Genomic DNA, 23,869 nt, shown 5'->3' on the forward strand with positions numbered 1-23,869 from the left:
CTAAGAATATATGATGTACTATTTCTAGCAAAGAATGGATGCAACTCATTAATTTTCCTTTTCCAAACTAAATATGTTAATGCACTTACGTCTTCACTAAAGAAAGGAATCTCTCTCTCTCAGCCTTATATTGCAATCCATCATTATTCCTATTTTCTCTTTCCCTTAGATGCACTTCTTCTTCTTACCATAGATTGAATTCCTTGAGTTCTTTAGAAATTTGTTTCAAAGTACTGAATTTCTCAAAATCACTCATTTTATGGAGAGATTGATGTGTAGACATCCTTTAATTTCAAAAGTTTATCCTAAGTTGAAAAGGCTTAAGATTTCACCAAAAGGCAATTCCTAAGTAAGAGAGGTGAGTCGAAGACTATTTAAGTACCAAGTTTTACCTAGCCAGAATGTCTTAGGCTACTTACTTGACCAATTTCAAAGAATGACTTTTCAAATTCAAAAGATGAACTCATACAAGCAAAGTTGAATTTTAAAATAACTAGACACCTATTCGAACTTTAGTGTGACAAGGCTTAGAATTTAATCTTTTGTAGCCAAGTCTCTCTCCTAAAAACACAAATTAAAAACAAAGTGGAAATCCTAAAGTGAGGCTTGTAGCTTTGGTTTCAAGACACACTCCCCATCTAAGTTCAATTTTAATTTTGAGTTCAAAAAGGTTGTCCAAGAGATGGAAGAACACCAAAGGTTCTTCCAAGACACTTGGTTTCAAAGGCCTTTTATAAAGTAAGAGTAGCAAGAAAAAATTACACGTTTAAAACATAGGAAATTAAGCAATCTCTTATGTTTTAGAGGTATTTTGGAATAAGACAACAAGGTATCTCTCAAAACTAGTCTGAACTATTGAGGTTTTACTCTCAAAATAGGTCAGCATATTGTTGTTTTAACTCACAGACAGTTGCATTCTACTATAGTGCTTTTTTTTTTCTCCACTATTTTGCTGTCAATTCTAACCAATTTGATCATTTGCATCCTTCTGGGTTGGGATTTAAAGTTCTTTCGCAAAGCAACGCCTAATGGATTGTAAAAGATTTATAATTTATATAAAATGTTTAGGCACCAGGGTTTTGTGAAGTGCGTAAATGAAAACATTTCAAAGAGCTAAGCAAAAAACAACAAATTTTATATTGGTTCACTAAACCTAAGCTACGTTCGGTTCTCCTTTAAGAACTAAGGAGTTCCACTAATGTTTAAGAAGATTACATGAGTTTTACCTCTCCAAGTTTACAACAAATATTCTCACCACTCCTAGTTCATCTAGTCAACACATATGAGTTTAACCACTCCTGGTTTACAAGTATTTTAACTACTTCTAGTGTTAACCCTAGACAACACCTATAAACTATTTACCAAATTCATGCAAATTACGTATTGTATGACTCGAGCCAACTCACGAGAATTTTACCAAATTAATCCGAAAGTTGAGCGAAACTTGTGTAAGCTGCGAAAAAGGTTGCAATTTGGGTGTTCTATGTAAGTCCCAAGAAAAATATAAGGCTTATGAATAATATAGGCGTTGATAGGTTGAATGCCTAAGGATGTCTTCAATCTTCATAGGCTTGGGTTGACCCTTTTGCATCCCTTAGCTTCCAATTGAAATTTAGAAAAAAAATATTTCCTTAGTTCTTTAGGTGACTCTTCTTACTCCTTTTAGAGCTTTCTGATCATTCTTGTCGTAATTAGGCCTTGAGTAGTTGATGGACTCAGACCTAAGTAATCCGTTCTAAACAAATTTTACTTGATTATAAAGTTTTGTTTAGTTTACAATCGAATATGCCAACGTAGTTTGTGCAAATGCTGCACTATTTTCATTCTCGAAATATAAACATGTCATGTTATCATTGTAAATGATGTAATAACTAAACTTGTTGACATGTCAAACAGTGGTCTAGTCGGATTGTGATCAAGTGAGGCTATGGACGTTGTAGTTTTAATAATTATATGATTATACAATTTTATAATTATAGAATTCTATGATTTTATATATAATTATATAATTTTATAATTTTTTACTTTATAATTTTATAATTTCATTTTTTTATAATAAAATATAAAAATAACATATGACAATAAATTAACAAAGTGACGTAACAACATACTAATCACGTCACCTTATAATCGTATCAACAGTTAATAGAAAAATTAAACAACAAAATATTAATTGAATAATATAAATTTATTTAGTATTGAATATTTCATAAATGATTATTAAGAACTTAATTATAAGTTTCTAATTTTATCAGAAAGTTAAAATATAATTAAACCTAACATTAATATATAACTAGATAATTATAATTAAATTTCTTAATTAGCATAAATTAATTTCATTTAATTTAGTTGAGAGCAAAAAAATATAAATTTGATTTGACTCTTTGATTACTATGTTATAAATATGGTTAAATATGTTTTTAGTCTTTATATTTTAGAACGATTTTGGTTTTAGTCTATTTTCAAACTTAAGGTACAATTTAGTCCTTTAACTCTACAAAACTTTGGTTTTTAGTCTTTTTTATCAAAATTTTTTAACTTTATTTGTTATTTAGTTAAAAAAATTTGATAAAAAAGACAAAAAACCATAATTTTCTAAAGTTAAAAGATTAAATTGTATTTTATTTTAAAAATAGAATAAAACCAAAATCGTAAAAAATACAGGAGTAGAAATATATTTAACCCTTATAAATAATATCTAAATTAAATAACATTGAAAGCTCTTCCATTACAACACAACCACATACACTTCCTTAATCCCCAAAGAAGATTATCACCGGAATCGAACACTACCACCGGAGAACATGGCCGCCGTCGTCACTGATATGGTCCGACGCCATACGCTTAGCCAAATACTGGTGGATCTCGTCAAGTTTGCAGTGGGTTCTGCCATAGATGGCTCTCGCAAAATCATCCCTGGTCATTTCTTCTGCCTATTTCAAACTTTTGTTTTCATTTCACTCTCATCACTAACTGTTTGTCTAACTCTTCATATAGAATCACTGAAACGGGTTGTTGCACTTCTTTTTAATCGGAATCCAGCCTTTAGTGTTTGATTTGGGATAAATTTTAGGGAAATAAATTAATAATCTTGTTTTTGATCAAAGCATCTTCACACTATCACAGTTGAATTAATTTGTGTAAAGGAATTAAATTATTTCTGTAACTAGTTTGAGTTTTTGATCGACTGAGTGCTCAACCATGAATTACTAATGTTGGGTAATTTATTTTGGTTTATACTTTTATTTTAGGTTTTTATGCTCTTGCTTTTACGACTATGCTTATTTCATGTTGTATATGTGTTTTCAAAAAGTGCATCTAAAAATTTTGGAGAGTGGAAAATGAGGTATTGGTATTGATATTATTTTTACCTAAAAGAATGTTGAATAACACTCATTTAATATGTTTTAAGAATTGAAGTGAATGTATATGTGAAAAGTGAGTAATTGAACATTTCTGTGGAGCAACTTCAGAATTGGGAGTATCTTGTCCTCTGTTTGATTATGAATTTGTCAGTTAGTCTGGTATTACTTGTCATCCATATTCTTGATTCTATGTCGTAAGATAGCCATTGACTTGTGACTTTATTAACTGGATTTAGTTTTTCTTAAGCGAGGAGAGTGAAAAAGCATAAAGTAATGGTTGATATTAAATCTAACTGTGGAATTTTTTTATTTATTTTTTACTTCTTTTTTGCGTTCGTAATTTTATCCCAATTTAACCATTGACATTAATAAATATAAGAGTATTATATCCTCTAAAGGGTACTTCTCATTTTGTAAGAATCATATCCTTGATATTCAGCTGTTATTTTTGGGGACTTAAATTCAAATCATTTGCTATTTCTCACATCCCCTCCTTTGGTTTTAGAGATAACTGAGTGCTTTAAAAATTTGGTGAAGAGTTTGGTTTTCTGTCTGTCACGTGTATGAAAATACTTTTTTGGAAGAGGCAAAACTCACATCGATGATTTCTACACTGAGAATCAATTTTTAACCATCAGCTTGGGGATATACTTATTTAAAACCAAGAAAACTTCACTCCTTATGACTTTACTAAGAGTTAGGGGGAATTTACTGCACTCAGTGACCTCTTGAATCACAATTATCCTTTTTAATTTTTTTTAGTTCTCAAAATTGCAGCGGTATCTAATTTCTTGTTCTTCATTTAATACTTAAAGGATGAGAAAATTCTTGCAAGTTTGTCTTATACTTGAGATATTCCTGCTACACTGATTATACACTATCAATGTTAAATGAAAAATTTAGTTCCTTCAGTTACATCGTTTTCGGTTTAGTATTTGTGTGAAAAAAATGTCCCTACTGACGTACATATGCAAATATCATTACTGTAATTGTTACAGGTAGGAAGCAGGTTGATAAGATGGTGCCAGAAGAATTGATTAACATACCCTTGCCAACCCCTGTAAATACCAAGAAACATCTTGACTTAAAGGTTGCAAATGACCTACATTATGAGACAAAAACGGAGGAAGTGAAGGAAGACATGAATAGCATAAAGCAGCAGTACAAAACATCAACCAAACGTGCTGATCAGTCACAGATTCCAAACAAATCGGATGATGGCTTGAAGGAAATCAATCTCGTGCAGGGCAAGGGAAGGAGAGTATTCATCCGATCTCGTTTATAGAATGGAATTTACATAACTTACACCAGAGATTCTACATATAATTAAGATAGTGTAACATGATATGTGCTTTGTTTTTCTTCTCTCCCCTCTCACAATGTTAGATGGGAAGGGATAATAACTATCTTGCTTGGGGTTTCACCGTTCGAGTCTGAGTATGTGACTCGTTATGTATCCTATCAGTCACCACTTGAGGTATACCAAATCTCCTAGGTCTTATAACATTTCCTTCCCCATAGTATTGATATCATCATATAACATGTAGTTTAAGATATATTTCTCAATGTCCTGTATGTAACGTGTTCAAAGAATTTACTACAATTTACAAACCCCACTTGCTTTTGTTTATTTCATTGTATTAGCATAAAAGTTGAGGGACATAGTTATGTGTTTAAAACTGGACGAATTGGTGAGATTATGAAATCTGAACTATGTATTTGTTATGAAACATTATTCTATTGGTTTGGCTAACTATTGCCATGTTAATACAATGAAAGATTTCCCCTTGGTGGTGACTCTCGCCTTTTCTTCCACCATCTGAACCTTCATCATTCATTTAGCGAGATTCTTTGGGTCATGTAGTTTAACCTTTGCCTTTATTTCTTCCTTCAGCCCATTCAAGAAGATGCCCACCAAATAATCTTGTTGCATCCCTTTCATGAACCATAGATACTATTCAAATTGTTGGGTGTTTCATCCTCCACCTTCAAGCTTTTATCCTGTACCTCCAAAAATTCCATTTTTGACCTTCTGACAACTAATCCTGCACCTCTAATTTTTTCAAAAGTTTCATTTTTAACTCTAATAAATATCTTTCCATATTTTTTCTCTTTCTTATTAAAAACTCTGCACCACCTTAATAATAATTTAATTTAATTTAAAATTCAAATATTATTTAATATAATTTTATATTTTAATAATTATTAAAGTAAGATTTATATTATAATAATAATTATATTAAATAATTAAAATAAAAATAATAATAGTAAAAATAAAAATAAAATCATAATAATTAATTTGATTTACTATATTAAAAATATATTAAATTATATTAAATAAATTAAATAATTATTAAATTTAAATAAATAAAAAATTAAAAACAACTATTTATCGGATATCTATATCCGAAACATATGACTATCGAATTTCTATATTCGATTAACAAATATTTTAACAGTTTTATTTTTTATTTAAAATTTAATAAATATTTAATTTAATTTAACATTATAATACTATTTATTATATTTTTATATTTTAATCGGATATAGAAATTTAAAATCGGATATAGAAATCCGATACCCTATACTTCGGATATAGATATCTGATGTAGTTGTTTTTAAAACTTTGTTTTTTATTTAATTTAATAATTATTTAATTTAATTTAATATTTTAATATATTTTAATATAGTAAATCAAATTGATTATTACTATTTTATTTTTTACTTTTACTATTATTATTTTTATTTTAATTATTTAATATAATTATTATTATAATATAAATCATACTTTAATAATTATTAAAATATAAAATTGTATTAAATAATATTTGAATTTTAAATTAGATTAAATTAATATTAAGGTGGTGTACATTTTTAATAAGAAAGAGAAAAAATATGAAAAGATATTTATTAGAGTTAAAAATGAAACTTTTTGAAAAAGTTAGAGGTGCAGGATTAGTTGTCAGAAGGTCAAAAGTGGAATTTTTGGAGGTGCAGGATGAAGGTTTGGAGGTGTAGGATGAAACACCCCAAATTGTTCTATATACTTACCTACTTGTCCAGTTTGGCATAGCCCAATCAATATTTCAAACGGGTTTTGTAGCATTGTTGACTGAAACCTTTGAATCACTGTGTCTTTAAAGGCTTCCCATGTGGGATGTGGATTGCAAGTTTCCCACCATTGAAACCAATTCAAAACTTTCCTTTCCAAAGCAACCATCATAGCCTGCATTCTCTCCTCCTCACAAACTTCCTTCAAATGAAAATAACGCTTCAGCCTATTGGTCCAACCATAAGCTTTGTTTCTTGTAAAGACAAGAATGTCCAACTTCCTCCATTTGGCAAAAACCCCAAAAGAACCTCATCCTATAAGACGTTGGGTGCCCTCATGTCCTCCCTTGGCAAGAGAATCTTGGACCTCTATTGGCTGATCAAAGGATGCCAATCGTTCAATGTTAAATGTTTCTTTGTTGCCTAAAAAACAGAACAAAACCTAATCCCCACTAATGTAGTATATGGGCAACTATGGTATCAATCCAAAGACTTTGGTCCTTATTAAGTCTAGAATGTAGAATTAGATCCTAAATTTTATTTACTAAAAACAAGTTGGGGAAGTTGAAATGAAATTTAAAAAGGAAATAAAACTAACTAGTAATGAATGTATCTAACTAAAGCTAATGAATGAATGAAAAGAAATGATAAAACAATGCATGACATCTATCCTAATTGGTATACTAATGCAACTAATAGAATCTAGACTAATGACTGATAGAACCTAAACATAGAATTTTGGTTACACAATGTGAAGATCAATTAATACAAAGAAACCCCATTGAATACTCAATTAATTCTAATCATATACCATTGAACAAGTCAAATCAAAATTAAAGAAAAAGAGGAAGTAAAGGTCAAGCACAAAGTTGTTATTGAGTGAAACTTGAATCCTTAAAGAAACCCATGTCCTTAAGAAGACATCTTAAAAAGTTAGGAATTCTTTGGGGTCCTATAGTATCTAACCTAGATACTAATGATGTGCATGGTTTTCCTTAAGTCTCAAGTCAAACCCAATTATCCAAAAATGCACCTGTCAATGCTCTGAAACATCTAAAAATGCCCTAAAAAGATTACCTATACTGATAGGTTTCTGATCAAGAAACCTAAAGAAACTCACTCTAACTCACCCAAAAGAATGCAACCAGAAACACTGTATAACCTCTCTTTGTATTATCAGCAGCAAAGATACAATGTACAATGAGCTATGAGAGCCTAACCTCCCCCCTACATGATCAACAATTCCTGTTTAGAACTACAATAGGTCAAAAGTCCCCTCAACAACTATACAAAGCTTATTTATATAAGCTCAATCCCGCCTTTCCTAACTGCCAAGGCAGTTAGGCTATATAACATTTCTTTCTCCTTTCATATACTCTCAACCTTAGAGTTGTCAAAACGGGTAACCCGGTTCGGCCCACCACGGGTTGGTCACTTAGTGAGTCAACCAAACCCGACTCATTTATTAGCGAGCCAGAAAAATTCAAACCCGGCCTGACCCACCACGGGTTGGTGGGTAAACGGGTTGGCTCACTAGCCTACTTAATTACATTTTTTTTAAATAAAAAAATTACAAACTTTCTATAATTCAAATCTAAACAAATTTCACTCCCAATATAGATGTTTAACTAATTTTGAAAATAAGAAACTTAAATAATTTTTTCAAGCAAAAAAACAATAATAAATATTTTTTATAAAATTAAAATTAAATTTTAATAAAAAATAAAATTAGGTAGGTGGGTTGGTAAGCCAACCCGGCCTACCACAGGTTCAACCCGTATGAGTCGGGTTTAAATGAGTCGGGTTGAAATCTGACCCGCATAAAAAAAATATAATTTTTTCAAACCCAATTCGGTTCAAACCCCGTGGTGAGCCAGGTTGGCCCGCGGGTTGTCACCCATTTTGAAAGCTCTACTCAACCTCCTATCATTACCCTCTGCCCCTTCAACAACCTGGTTCCCAAGGTTGAACTCAAGATATTAATCCTGGATAGTCAACCTGTCTTCCCAGGTGGCGCCTTCTCTGCCTCCTTCTTGCCACTCTACCAAAACTTGGTGAAATACCTCTTCCTTTTGATGCACTTGTCTACTCCCCAGAATCCTCACTGGCCAGTAAGTAGGTCCTTCTGCCTTTAACTCTGCTGGCAGGTGCTTCTCTACTTTCTTGTCCCCCTTACTTTCTTCAGCTGGGATACATGAAAAATCGAGTGTATCCTTGCTGATTCTGCCAATCTTAGTCTATATGCCATGTTCCCCACTTGCTGCAACACTTGGAACGACCCAAAGTAACAAGCTGAGAGCTTTGGATGCAATCGAACCGGCATGGAAGATTGTCTATGCGATCTAATTTTCAAATAAACCCAATCATCCACCTTAATATCCACCTCTTTCCTCCTTTTGTTTGCCTCTAGGCCATTAAATCTTGGGCCCTGTTTAAATGGAACTTCAACTGCTTAAGTGCATCATCCCGTGTCATAAGGTCCTGGGCCACTGCTTCTACAGGTGTTTCTCTTGTAACAAACCTACTTAAGGATGGAGGAGCCCTGCCATACACAATTTCAAAAGGTGTACACCTTGCTGCCCCCTGGTAGCTGGTATTGTACTAGTATTCGGCCCAGGGTAGCATGGCATTCCAGCTTTTTGGTTGCTCCGAGCAGAAGCACCTCAAATAACCCTCCACAATCCGATTCACTACTTCTATTTGCCCATCTGTTTCAGGATGATAAGCTGTGCTCATCTTGAGTTGGGTCCCCTGCATCTTAAATAACTCCTTTCAAAAGATGCTTAGGAACAAGGGGTCCCTATCACTAACAATCGAAACCGGAATCCCATGCAGCCTAACGATTTCCTTGAAAAACACCTATGCCATTGTTTTAGCTGAATAAGGGTGCTTCAGCGCCATAAAGTGGGCGTATTTACTCAACCGATCTACAACCACTAGGATTGCATCATGGCTCAGTGACTTCGACAACTTCACTATGAAGTCCATGCTTACCTCTTCCTACACGACATGGGATATAGGTAAGGGCTGTAATAACCCTTGGGGAGAAACAACCATGTATTTGTGCTGCTGACACACCACGCACCCCCCAATAAAAGATTGGGCTACCTTCCTATATCTGCGATACAGCCTCGAATGGCCCCCTGTGTTGGTCACATGAAACTCAGCCAACAATTTGGGAATCCACACCGAACTGGCCGATATCACCAACCTTCCCTTGTAGTGCAGCCTATGATTCTCCAAGGTATAGGCTAGATGACAGTTTGGATCCTTTTTTATATCAATTATCACTTTTCTCAATGTTTCATCCTCTTCTACCTCTTTCAAGACTTCCTAAAAAGTCTTGCCAGAATGGCTTGGAAATCACCTATAGCTCTACTCCCTCCATACCTCCTTCTTCCCTTCTCGACAAGGCATCCGCTACCCTGTTGGTGCTCCCCTTCTTATAGAGGATTTTAAAATCATAACCCATGAGCTTTGCCATCCAATTTGGCTAATTTTGAGTTGTTATCCTCCGCTCTAGCAAGTATTTCAGGCTTCGCTGGTCAGTATGTACAATAAACCTCCGTCCTAGCAAGTATGGTCTCCAATGTTGGATGGCCATAACCAAGGCCATTAACTCCTTTTCATATATGGATTTACTCAGAGAACCTTCGGACATTGCTTTACTAAAAAAGGCAATGGTTTTTTATTTTGAGTTAACACTGCCCCCACACCTCCCCTTGAAGCATCGCATTCGATGTGAAATGTCTGGTAGAAGTCGGGCAGCGTTAGAACTGGCGTAGAGGTGACAACCAACTTCAGTTCTGCCATGGGTGTTTAAGCCTTTCCAGACCACAAATTTACCTTTCTTCAACAATTCAGTCAGTGGTTTTGCTATTCTCCCATATCCTTGCACAAAGTGCTTGTAATACCCTGTCAACCCGAGGAAACCTCTCAAGGCTTTCAAGTTTTTCGATTTTTCCCACTCCAAAACCGCCCTTATTTTATCCCTATCCATCTCAACACCTTTTTCTGAAATCTGGTGGCCCAAATGTCGAATCTGCTGCCTCCTGAATTCATTTTTCTTTTTATTGGCCACCCACCGATGGTGTTCCAATAACTGTAACACCAGTTTCAATTGTTCCAAATTATCCTTCCATGTGAGGCTATATACTAAGATGTCGTCGAAGAATACAAGCACACATTTCCTAAGGTATTGTTGCAGCAAGCTATTCATCACGCTCTGGAACGTAACTGGCGCATTAGTGAGGCCAAATGGCATCACTAGGAACTGAAAGTGGCCCTGGTGAGTTCGGAAAGTTTTGGGTACATCTCCTTCTCCCATCCTGATCCGATGATACCCACCTTTAAATCTATCTTGGAAAAATATTTGACTCCCTTTAATTCATCCAACAACTCTTCTATCACTGGAATGAGGAATTTATCTGGGATGGTGGCTTTGTTCAAGGCCAGGTAATCCACATAGAAACGCCAGCTGCCGTATTTCTTTTTTACTGAGATAACCGGACTATAATAGGGGCTCGTGCTTGGTCTGATTATCACTGCTTTCATTATATCTACCACTTGCCTCTCAATCTCTCCCTTCATAAGGTGTGGGTACCTATACAGACGCACATTCACTGGATCCACCCCTTCCTTGAGGGGTATTCGGTGCTCCATATCACGAGGTGGCGGTAGGCCCTGCACGTCCTGAAACACTTGGTAGTGCACATTCAACACTGCCTCCAACTCTGCTTTCTGCGCCCTTGTCAAATCAGCTTACCCCTCACCGTCCACCTCTTTCTCCACTAGGCCCGGATCCCAAACCAACACCCACGACTCAACATTTGTCAACTTTAATAAAGTCTTTGGTTCAACCAGCTGTCGGGATAATGCAGGGTCACCTTTTACCTTCACCTTCTTACCCTCCACATTATTGATAACGGTTGAAAAACAGTTATTTTCATATGTCATTTTAGACCAAATTACACCCTTTAAGACTTAGAATGAGCTTAGAATCAAGTAAAACCCAATAAATGAGTCAGTTGAGGGTCAAAAGCTATTTTTAGCGATATTATGCTTGTTTTGCAACATTTTTGAGGGAAGTGAACAATGGAGTTGAAGATGAAGGTTTTAGACTCAGGACAGAGGAAGAAAACTGAAGAAAAGAAGAGTCTAGGAACCGCCCAGCGTCAAAATTCACCGTTGGGCGGTCCAATGCGAGGAGGTGGCACCAGGCGTGGACGCTGGGCGAATTTGTGATTAGAGGCAAACCGCCGGGCGGTGGACCCTTGGCGCCGGGCGGTGGCGCGATTATGGACAAACCGCCGGGTGACATAAGTGGGGTGTCGGGCGGTTGTCTGCTGGGCTTGGGCCTGTTTTCTGTGACGCTCCTCAGCTATAAATAGCCCTGTTACGATTTCATTCTCATTCTTTTGAAAGAAGAGGGTGGCCAGACCTAAATTTCACTCCTTGGAGAGGATTTCTTGGATGCTTAGGCTCCTTTTCATCCTATCTAGGGTTTGCTCTTCCATTCTTCCATTATTTTCATCTAGGTTCACCATGACAATGGTGAACTAAACCTTTTTGTTGTTGGGGGAAACAATGTAATCTTTTGAAACTCTCTTCTATTGAAACTCTTGTTTATTTATATGATTATCATTTGCTTTGATTATCAATTGTTGGGTTCTCATATGCGCTTAAAGCTTTTATCGTTTAACTCATTCGATAACTGTTGTTTGTCTTTATTGATACAGGGACGTACGGTACTGTCATGAACTGGTGAGAAATTCCTTGATTAAGCAATACCAACCTATGGATAGGGGGTAGGACAATCAATTATTTTTGCTTCTTTTCTTAACGCGTTATTAGTTACTAGGGGAGGCTAGGGATATCAAGCCAGTAATTAGTAATAGACTCTTTTCGCCGAGAGATCGGATTAAGGGTAGGCCAAGAAAGTTTGCATAACAATTAGATAATCAAGCACATTAAACAAGAGTAGATAAGAGGGAGCAAATAAGATGAAATTGTCAGCCCCCAACAACTCCATTCATCCATAGTCTTTTTCGTCAATTGAATCAAACACATTGCATGTTTATTTTTTGTCCTTGCATTCCAAACAATTAATTTTTCTCTGCAAGTCTTACGATCTCAATTCACACGAACGATAAGGCCTTTCGAGTCTCTTGGGAAGAACGATATCGGGTATTATCGATTATATTACTTGCACGATCTGGTACACTTGCTAGTGAGTCAAAAATTATACACATGGTCATCTCTCTCCAGTTTATCATCACCTCCCCCAACTTAGCTAACCATTCAACGCCTACGATGATGTCCACACCCCCTAATTCGAACACATAGAATTCCTCCTCCACAATAGCTTCCTCCAAGCTCATCCGAACTTTCTCACAGCGTCCTCTGGTCATTTTCTTTTGCCCATCTCCTAGACTCACCACATATGGTGGTGTGTCTGTTATGGGTAGCCTCAATTCCTCGATCAGTTCCAGGCTGATGAAATTGTGGCTTGCACCACTATCTATGAGCACCACCACTCCCCTTTCTTCAATCATCCCTGTCAGTTTCATTGTTTTAGGTGGAGTCAACCCTTCGGCTGAACAAGTTGACAACTCCATGGGCTTCTTCTCCTAGTCTACCACCTCTTCACTCACATCTTCCTCCTCATCCTCCGCCAAGAGCAACACGCGCAAACTTCTCTCCGTGCAAGGTGTGGACGACCCCTCACAACGAAAACATCGACCTTCTTCCTTCCACTTAAGGAATTCCAGGCAAGGGAGATTTCTCACCATTCTTCCCCGGTTATCGTTTCCTCCGATGGCGCTCGCCCTCGCATTCGTACTCGTCGCGACTCCATCTCTTTCCACCGATCACATACTCTCTGTTCCCCCTGACTGGTTCATCGTGGGTCTATTATGTTCATATCGCATCACTACACCCATCGCTCGTGACCTCGATGGGTTAATCTTGAACCCACTCCAACTACCTCCTTTCGCTCTAAGCGTCGCATCTTCCACGTCCCGTGCGATTCACATTGCCACCATCAACTCCTGAGGATCTTGAATTCACACCTGCCCCTTGATGTCCTCACGCAATCCGACGAGGAAATAGCGCAACACTTGTTCTTTGGATATGCCCCTGGTTTTCCCCACCAGTATTTCAAAATCGCGGACTCCTCCTCCATGGTACCCTCCTATCGTAGCGTCGCCAACCTTTCAAACACCATTCTCCGAAATCCTCTTCCAAATTGGTTGACCATGGCTGTCTTGAGGCCTTCCCAAGAACGATTCTTGGCCTTTTCTTTCCAGAACTTGAACCAGTAAGCCGAACTTCCCCCCATGCTAACGTACGTGAGCTCCACATTTTCTTCTTCTTTCGTCGCCTTCTGTATATCGAAGAACCACTCCGCCCTATTGATCCAACTAAGGGGTTCTAACCCATCGAATGTGGGTAAATCCACACGCTTCCGCCACGGTCTCTGATCTTCATGGCGGTCGCCGACCACTCTGCCTCCACCATCCTCCTCTCGTCGCCGTAGATTCTCGTTCACGGAGCTATCATTTAACTGCCTCTCTATGTTATTAACCTGAGGCCCCCGTATCCTCATTATCTGTTGTAAGTCCCTTCGTACTGCGGCAGACTCCGCCTTTATCCCCTCCATAGTGATCTCAATTGCCTCCAATCACCCCTTCGTACTTCTCTCTATTATCGTTTTTTGTGCCAAATTTGGATCCGGCAAGTCGGACCAAATGATAGGTTTCTGATCAAGAAACCTAAAGAAACTCACTCTAACTCACCCAAAAGAATGCAACAGAAATACTGTATAACCTCTCTTTGTATTATCAACAGTAAAGATACAATGTACAATGAGCTATGAAAGCCTAACCTCCCCCTACAGGATCAATAATTCCTATTTAGAATATTGTGAATGAAGATACGTAGAAGCAAGACCAGTCTTTGTCAGGTTCACTTCCCAAAAATCAAAATCATTTTTGAAAATCATTTTCAAAAATCCAAATCATTTGTAAAGAACTACGTAACCTTGATTTATTATTTTGAATGAGAATACGTAGGAGCAAGATCAAGCATTCTCAGGCCAAAAAAGCTAAAAAAATATATCTTTTGTTTCTTTAGAGTGTCATTTTTGAGATAATTAAACGTTTTAAAATCTAGGTCAACTTCGCATATTTAATTAAAGATATTGTCTTTGGGCAGACTTTGGTAGGGTACTAATACATTCCTTACATGTAACTGACTTCCGAACCCACAATTTAGTTTTCATAAACCATGTATTGCTTTATGGTTTTTTCATAGTCGAATAAACTATAGTAACTCCAAAATCTCTTTTTTAAACTAGACTTTTTTGTTTTGCCGTTCCGTCATGATTTCAATTCGAAAATTGATCTATAAAGGGAAGTTAGTTTTGCCAGGCGATGTTCACGGATTTATTAATTTTGTCTGAATTTCAAAATTCAGCAGTTGGAGGCCACTGAGGATTTTTCAAGATGTAAAGAGAATTTCGACCTTTGTATATTGTGAAGGTATGAGGAAGATATTCAGCAGTATGTTGCAGCGTGAGGTTTTCTAACAGAATAAATATCAAAATTTATACCCAGCCGCTGTGCCCCAGCCAGAAGTCACAGATGTTTCGTCTGACATATCAAAGTATTTTGTTGAAGGTCTTACAAAGACACGTGGGAAGGATACCATAAAATAATAATAGTGGTTGAGTGACTCACTAATAAACTAAAATTGTAAATAAATGATTGGAAACTTATCTATGGTTTTTGACAGGAAGCAAACCAAAAGTGTGGCCTAAATGGCTAAGCTGGGCTGAATTTTGCTTCAACACCAATTATAACAGTTCAACTAAATTGACACCATTCAAGGCCTTATATGGATGTGACCCACCTCATCTCCAAAAGGGTACCACAGTACCTTTAGCAGTAGAAGAAGTAAACAAACATACTAATACATGAAAGAGACGATATTCTCCACTACTTGAAGACGTACCTTTTGAAAGCACAAAATAAGATGAAAAAGTTTGTTGATAAACATATCTCACACTTGGAGACTGAAATCCTTGGCAAAGAAAAGGAATGATAAATTGAGTCCATGATTTTATGGCCCTATACTATCCTTTATATTCAATCCATTCCTTACAGATACTTTCTTTGCAATTGCAAGATGAAAGAGGTTACGAAGCACATGAAAAAATGGCTATAGTAGTATATGTAATAGTAAATAGCTTGTAACTCAAGGGTTTCTATTGGTGTTTAGACCAACAAAAGTAACAAGGTATGCAACGAATTAACAGAAACACAATGAAAGCAGAAATGTGTGGAACAAAACTTTCTAGATCTTTAGAAGTAGTGTCAATGTATCTGCATCTTATTCAAAAGTCTTTGGCATTTCTTGCACATTTGTTTACTTATTGTCTCACGCATAAGTGAGGATCGGCACTGATATAGAAAGTAAATACATTGAATTTAAAAGTACTCAATAATCCTTGTCCTGGAATCACTTTGACTTTTTATCTAAAGCTACGTTACTTTCGTTATAAGCCTTGTATGGTGCAGCTGTATACGCATATTGCTGATATATAGAGAAGAAAACCATCTCAATACAAACCAAAATGTTTTGGTAGCCTTCTTCAATGCGTTCCACAGTTAACCAGGAGTAACGGGATCGAATTATTCCCAATGCTGCCAGGAGATCAAGCACAATTCCCTGCATAATTGAATGAAATTAGCAGTTAATCTAATATATCATCTGCATTAAACCAACACGATCTTGTATATCTAACACAAAGATTCCTTATTTCCAGGATTCTTCGTGCGTATAGTTCAGAATCCTGAAGAAGTTCTATAAGCGTAATTTGTTAGTCCTCAATATACATAGTGTGTCTGGAAGAACTTAATTATTGTTTATTTGGATTTATTTATAACAAGTTGTGTTTGAAAAGAAAAAAAAAAAAAAAACTTATGAAAACAGCTTATGCTAAGTGTATAAGCTGTTTTCAGCTTATTTCAAATAAACATTTTTGGATAGTTCATGAAAATGACTTACAAATTGTATGAAAACAATTGAATTTATTTCCTCTTTGGTTAGAATTTATTTTTATAAGTTCTTCTACCAATAAGCAAGTGATTTACCCAAACAGGCCTATAATCTAGAATCAATTAGTTAACTAAGAGTAATGTGCAGAGACGGAAGACTAGCAGTGATGATAAATTAGAAATTCCAAAAGCATTTCATCTTAAAAAAAGGATATAATTTTAATAGAACAATCTAAATTCTACAGAAGCAAAATCTTATATAATTGTTTATCCATCATGGTTCAAAATATCAAGCCAGGGCATAGGAGCATACCTGCCAAAAGCAGAAAAAGACAATTCCTTTTATGCACAAAAACTTGGCAAGAGGCTTATGCGGTTCCAACTCTTTAGAAAACACGTGGTAGAAAACCACAAGAGAATAGAGTGCAAGTGACACTGAAATGTTTAGGATGATTGTGTTTGCCCAGCTGACCCAACTGGGATAAACATCAAAATACTGCAGTGTTATCATCAGGATTGAGCACACCGGACGTATCACAACAAATTGCCAAGTCCAGTTTTTGAGAAGCTTCAGTGTCTTATGGTCCAAACGTGTAGTGTGAGGCTGCAGATTGTGGCCATAACAAGTAGAAATGTTCATGGATGTAAGCATTACAATGTTTAGTGTAATTAATTGACGAACAAGTGTTGCTGATGATTCTAAGTATCTTATGAAGCATGCAACGTTATGCACAAAATCACTACGTAACTAGATCTCTCCTTCACTTAGCAAGGAGAAATGACCAGAGCTTTTTTCCAAAGTGAGGGCTTAGTATGGAAAACATGTATAACCTGTAGGTTTAAAATACCCTATTAGTTAGAAAACAGGCACGCTACTTAACTTTTAATATACTACAAATGATGGTTTTAATAAAACATATTTATTGTTGTTATTTTAAATCCTAATGTCACTTCACAGTCATCTTATGTGTGTGTATAGAAAACCAGGTTGTTGCCACTGAAAAGGAAACATCAAATACGGTGTAAGTGGTCTCAGTGTTAGTTGTGGCTTTAACAATGCAATATCTCAAAGTAACAGAGGAGAAATAATAAAAACAATAAAGCTGATATGATAGAAATATGATATTGATCTTTATTCATCTAATACTTCTTGCTCGCTCTGCTGCTCTTGTTGTAATACCATTAAAAAGGTGTGATTAAGAGTTGGGAGTGGATCCATGAGCAGGATCTGTGATCTAACTCCACTGAAAGACATTCAAACCCATAAAAAAACCGCATAACATAGTCGTGCTGCCTATATGATCTAGCATTTCTCATAGCTAACAGGTTCTTGGGCTTACACACCGAGGAATTGATCTATAATGCTCCAACTCTTCCCACATTGATTTCAACTCCTCTCACTGAAGTTCTATTGTATCTTGCAGATTCCACATTGACTATAAATATAACCATATAATAATATATAACTGGATGTAAAACTCATATTACAAACTATTTATAAAGTTGAGCTAGGCCTAAATCAGCTTTCTAATGATATATTTTTCTAATCAATACAGACTCATTGTTTATCACAATGGAAAGACAAATAACACCAGTAATGGATAATACTAATGAATAAAGCACCCCTTTTTCGTACATGGTCCAAGAGGCCATACATCTACTACTCCAAAAACCTCACTTGTGTGATACACCACTTCTGCCAACATAATTATGCAGCGGAGCACATTCATAAAACATTACAAAAAAGTTTGAGTATCAACCACCTGAAAAAGTGTCATCGGAAATGAATGGTGAATCTCTCTTCCCTTGATCTCATCCGGCACTATGTTCTTACTCAAGGAAATGTTCAAATAACTGTACATCAAGCTCAAAAACTTAGCAATCACCTGTTGGCAACACATTGCAAAAGTTGTGAACTACTGAATTATAATGCATTAAATTTCTAAAATGAACTAAATTTAAATATATGTAGCTTGAAAATACTAGTAAGGGTTACACATAAGACCATAGTAAAAATTATCTGTACAAATCTTACCAGAGCCTCATAACACTCTTTAATGGAGTCCAGCAGTGTGAAAAATGCTTCACTTCCAAAGAAATTGATCAAACCAACATAGGAGTCTACAGCATACAATGGGGCCATAAGGATTATAATTACTATGGCCTTTTGCTCCTTTGGTTTCCTCCAGTTTGAAACATGTTCTGCGAGTAGCTTCATAGCAAAGTGCACTGTTATCATGACGCACAAAGTGGATCCATAGAACACGATCTGTGCAGGATGCATTTGATTGTCTCTGATGTTGAGCTTGATATTACCTTATTGAACCTGCAAAAGGATGACTAAGCTGGTCAAGGGAACTCAGCTGAAGATAATAATATGAACATTATAATCACTTACCATAATGATAGTTAACAAAAAGGATATTAATTTTACAAGTTTGGAGTCCGATTTTCACGATGGTGGGTCAGTTGATCATTTGTTACTTCTATGAAAATTGACTATTCATTTTCCACTTATCTGGTGAACCGGTGAACATGAAACTTCGATACTTCCATTCTTTTCCACTGAAGTTCTGCCTTACTCTTATTACATTCCCCTACCCATTTCTCCCAACAGTTCAAGATTGACTAAACCCCACCAATTAGTCTTTTATACCACCCTGATTCTTTTCATGACCAGGCTTTACTTTGTCTATATCAAATGACTCACATGACAACAAAAGAAGAATTCTTGCATCCAACTCAAAATCACAAGATGGTAAAGATATAAGTTGTGATACAGAACAATCAGGCACTGCGATGTTGGACTGTCCCAACTGAACCACACCATAGATGAGACACCCAAAAATCACAGAGACTATTCTCCAGGGAAATAGAGTACCAATCAAGCAACAACTTCTCTCCCTATTGGTGTTGCTCTATTTGCATAGCTAGGAACTGAACCCCTGTCATATGTTTAGAAGGTCCAAGCTTAATCACTCATTTAGTACCATATTTTCTACAAAAACAGCCTCATTAATCCCCATTGTTCCTTTCTGTTATGGAATCAACTACCTAAATCGCTCCATCAATACTCACTCTCCTAAACCCCTCCAATAATCAATGTCCTAAACTTCTCCATTCATTGCCAAGAACCCTAAATCCCTTTTAAATAGTCACACCTTCTAGAGTACAGAACTCGCCCTTGATCGAGCATAATAACACTTCTACCAAAAACAAGTGTATTCCCTGACATCTCAACAAAAGGGTAAGAAAAAAAAAACTCACTTGAGTGAATGGTGTGACTGACTATAACACCACAACCACTAAATCGTGTATGCCCTTCTGTTCTGCACCCTAAACCAAAAGTGAAGCCATGAATCTAGATTTATAGAGATTCCGAATGAATAAATGCACTCAACAAAAACAAAAAAACAAACAAACATGTACACTAAATTTGTATCTCAAAGAAGCAAAAACATTCCAAAGAAGTGAATAAACCATATGATAGTACCACGACAGAAATATAATCACACAAATCATGAGCAAGTTTGGAAATACAAGCAGCAATGGCGATGTTACCAATGTTCCAAACTTTGATTTACCTTCTTTGATGATTTGTGTAATTGTATTTTGAAAGTAATAAACACCACAATTAAATTCTTGTCGTACCGTAGCAGGGAGTGATAGATTAAACTGGTGATGGAGAACACTATGATGCACAGTCAAAGTCCGGATCAACGACTTTCTGGATATTATGAAAAGTCCAACAATAATATTTAATGCATACAATAAACATTCATGTTTTTAAATATATAAGTTGTATTATAATTAAGATTTGTCGACATTAGTGATTCAAATCTAGTTTTGAATGTACAAAAAGTATACTTTACATTAACTCTGTAAGTACGCAAACATTGCACGTTTCTTCCCCCTACAACACATGCTTTATTCTATGTAAGACGAGAGACACGGGCGTTTTTTAATATTTAAAAAATAGAAAGAAAAATCAAAATGATAGATATTAAATAGAAAAAGAGAATTTATTATTATTTTTAAATTAGATTTTACATGTACAAAAATACTTGTGCTGTGTCATTACAAAATAATAATAATAATAATAATATTTATATTTTTAATTATAATATTGTTTTTTTTAAATAACTTTAGAGTATTTGATTTATTTTAAGATGGAATTAATTGTTTTTAAGATGATATATTGTTTTTAGTCATTTTTGCTGAGTGTGTTTAAGATGCGGGGCGTAATGTCCGTCTAAACTAATATTGAATGAGGTATAGTATTGACAAATAATTAGATGTTAGGATTCTTGTTAACCAGTGTTAAATATTAATTTTTAATTATTTCTAAATCCTTATTGGTGTAGTACAATTAAATCCTAATTAATTTTTTCGAAATGTCTGATTTCCTTTCAAGAACCGTAATTATTTTTGTCTTTTCCATCTTTGGATTCTTTTCGACACATTCTAAACTAGTCAAGTCTAACATTATTAGTCACCACGAGACCCCACCACCGCGAGGCCCCAATGACTCAAACCCATTAGCACCTACATAGTCCTAACTCTCACAATCATCACTAAGATCCAACAAGAGTCCAAACACATGAAGAATAGAAATCCAAAAAAAATTCTAAATCAGAGACCATACTCCCAAATCTCGAGCCATAAGAGAGAACAGAAAAATCTCAAAATGCAATATTATTAACCCCAATCTGTAGAGAACAAATAAGAACTCAATTCGTAAACAAAAAATTTTAAAGTCGCAAGACTAAAACGCAAGAAACAGAAACTCCAAGCTTCGCGCCATCAAAGGAGAAGAAGAAAAAGGGAAAGAAGAGAATATGATTTTACTGGATTTTGAAAAGAAAGATTCTTAACTGGATTGCCTAAATTATTTTCAGAAAAGATAAAAAATGAATTTAAAAAGACATTACCATAAACAATAGCATATAACATACTAAATTGTGGTCAAATACATAACATAATTGTAGAAAATATAATAAAAGTATATACAGGTTTTAAATTACAAAAGAAACTTAGAAAAGAAAGTATGGTTAATAAAAAAAGAAATATTAACATTTTGCTAACAGTATGGCATGGAGCCTATTAAATTACTAAGTGTAAGGAAAAAGAAAGTAAATAAAAGAAAAGAAGATATATAAAAATGTATACAAAATTCCAAAATAAATCAAATAATCAAAATACAAAAAATAAAAAGGCTACAAGAAAACTCAAATATAAAAAATTAAAGAAAAAAGATAATGTGTATTGGAAATGTGATAGACTAGGCTATTATGCTAATAGTTGAAGGGTAGCACAAAAGATAAATCAAATAGAAGATGAGAAATTAAAAAAAAAAAGTTTATTAAACATTTTATTGAATTTCGAACCAGAGAAATCTAATAGTTCATTAGAAGAGATAATTACTCTTTAGGCCAAGGAGTATATGATTGTACAAATTGTAAAATATAAATGTTAACAAAAGACCAAATTTTTACATTAATTTCTATAATAAACAAATTAGAATATTCACCATTAAAAAATGAATTTTTACAATAATTAAATAATTTAATAATATGCAGTGAAGAAGATCAATAATATGTAAAACCAATAAATACGAAAAAAATTTACAATAGATTTAAGAGTCCAATTTAACAAGTAACAATAAAAGATTTACAAGAAGAAATATAAAAAAAAATCTTAAACAAAAGATATAAATATAAAGAGAAAATAATATATTTTATAATATAGATTATTAGAATTAGAAGGAAAAGAGATTATAACAAATCAAAATGATAAAGAGAAATAAGACATTGAAAACACATATAATAATAGTTATATTAATTTATTGATAGTTATATTAATTTATTGAGTTTGATAACCACTCATAAATGGCATGTTGAAGTAACTTTAGTTATGAAAAAAGAAACATTTAAAACAATAACTTTAGTGGATTCTGGAGCATATGTGAATTGTATTCAAGGATTAATTCCAACACAATACTATGAAAACACAGTAGAAAAAGTATCTAGTGTAAATGGATCAAAAATGTATATACAATATAAGTTATCTAATATAAAAATATATAAAACCAAAGTTTGTTAGAATACTTCTTTTGTATTAATCAAGAATATGAATACTCCCATGATATTAGGAACCTCATTCTTAACCTTATTATACCCTTTTAGTGTAACTGAATCTAGTGAAGTTGTGTGAAAAACACTAGAAGAGGGTAGGGAGAAGTTGAATAGTGTTTTCATAACTCTTTTCTTCTTCTTTTTTATCTAGAAGACTGATCTTGATATACATAACACTTATGAGTCAGTTGTTCTTCACTATAAATGATATTCTGTGAATATCGCTTACTGGACTAACTCAATACTTCCCAACAAATATCTAGACAGTAAGTCGACGAAAATATAATTGTTTGCTGACAACTTGTTGCTAGCTTGAGTGTATATGAAGATCGCTTCCGTTAAGAAACAATCATTTACTAGATAGACTACAACACACAAAATATTTTTATACTGGTTCACTCGTTAGAGCTACATTCAGTTCTCCTCTATGGGTTCCATTAAGTATTCGATGAAGTACATTTGAGTGTTTTAAACCATTATTGGTGTTCCTAGTCCTATTGAGTAACCATTGTTACTTTTGACTAGTTGAGTTTCACTCACTCATGATTGTGTAGTATTATTCACCACTCTTGGTATCCCTAGACGCTTTTGGTATCATTCTAATACATCGTCTAATTGAGTTTAACCCACTCCTGGTTGTGAAGTATTCTTAACTACTCTTGGTGTCCCTGATTCGCGAATAACCTCCAGTTATCCTAGACCAATTGAGTATTCTCACCACTCTTGGTATCCTTAGTCAGCGAATAACCTTTCGTTACCCTACACTGAATGAGTATTCAAACCAGTCCTGGCATCCCTGATCAACAATAATCTTCTATTGCCCTAGATCAGTTGAGTATTCACACCACTCTTGGTATCCCTGATCAGCTAATAACCTTTCGTTATCCTATATCAGTTGAGTATTCACACAACTTCTGGTACTAGACAACACTGTCTAGATTTCCTTAACTCTCCTAAGTAGTAAGTGTTTTGTTTCTCTCTAGATTTGCAATCAAAAATTGCTTACAAATTGTTTAGACTATTACTCTCATGGAGAGAATATATGTTCAATACAATACAATATAAACACTCACAGATGTTTCTCTCATCACTCTTTTCTCTCTACTTACGAAAGTAAGCAAATATTACAATGAAGTTTGAGAGTACTACTTGAATTCTCTTTTTCTCTCTTCTCTCTCCTTAAAAATAAGTAGATATTACAATGAAATTTGAGAGAACTTCTCAGTATTTCACTCTATTACTCTTTTCTTTTTCTTAGAAA

At 34.8% G+C, this 23,869-nt stretch overlaps 2 protein-coding genes across 6 annotated transcripts; one reads left to right on the forward strand and one right to left on the reverse strand.

The window, feature by feature from the left end:
- Positions 1 to 2,704: 2,704 nt before the first annotated feature.
- LOC106755589 lies at positions 2,705 to 4,995 on the forward strand. Its single transcript, XM_014637770.2, has 2 exons — positions 2,705 to 2,919; positions 4,364 to 4,995. The coding sequence occupies exons 1-2, from the start codon at positions 2,805 to 2,807 to the stop codon at positions 4,648 to 4,650; spliced, it is 402 nt and encodes a 133-aa protein (XP_014493256.1). The 5' UTR covers positions 2,705 to 2,804; the 3' UTR covers positions 4,651 to 4,995.
- Positions 4,996 to 15,754: 10,759 nt separating this feature from the next.
- On the reverse strand, positions 15,755 to 20,244 carry LOC106756654 (transmembrane protein 184 homolog DDB_G0279555). Of its 5 annotated transcripts, none has more exons than XM_014639155.2 (6): positions 20,126 to 20,195; positions 19,742 to 19,810; positions 18,510 to 18,800; positions 18,238 to 18,360; positions 16,788 to 17,078; positions 15,755 to 16,145 (listed from the first exon to the last, which is right to left on the reverse strand). In XM_014639155.2, the coding sequence occupies exons 3-6, from the start codon at positions 18,756 to 18,758 to the stop codon at positions 15,936 to 15,938; spliced, it is 873 nt and encodes a 290-aa protein (XP_014494641.1). In that variant the 5' UTR covers positions 18,759 to 18,800; positions 19,742 to 19,810; positions 20,126 to 20,195; the 3' UTR covers positions 15,755 to 15,935. The 5 variants fall into 5 exon arrangements, with proteins under 5 accessions (XP_014494641.1, XP_014494640.1, XP_014494643.1 ...); XM_014639154.2 differs by having other exon boundaries at positions 20,059 to 20,166; XM_014639157.2 differs by lacking the exon at positions 19,742 to 19,810 and having other exon boundaries at positions 20,126 to 20,244.
- Positions 20,245 to 23,869: the final 3,625 nt, after the last annotated feature.

Source organism: Vigna radiata, chromosome 2, assembly GCF_000741045.1.
Source record: "Vigna radiata var. radiata cultivar VC1973A chromosome 2, Vradiata_ver6, whole genome shotgun sequence".
In the NCBI taxonomy this organism is placed as follows: domain Eukaryota; kingdom Viridiplantae; phylum Streptophyta; class Magnoliopsida; order Fabales; family Fabaceae; genus Vigna; species Vigna radiata.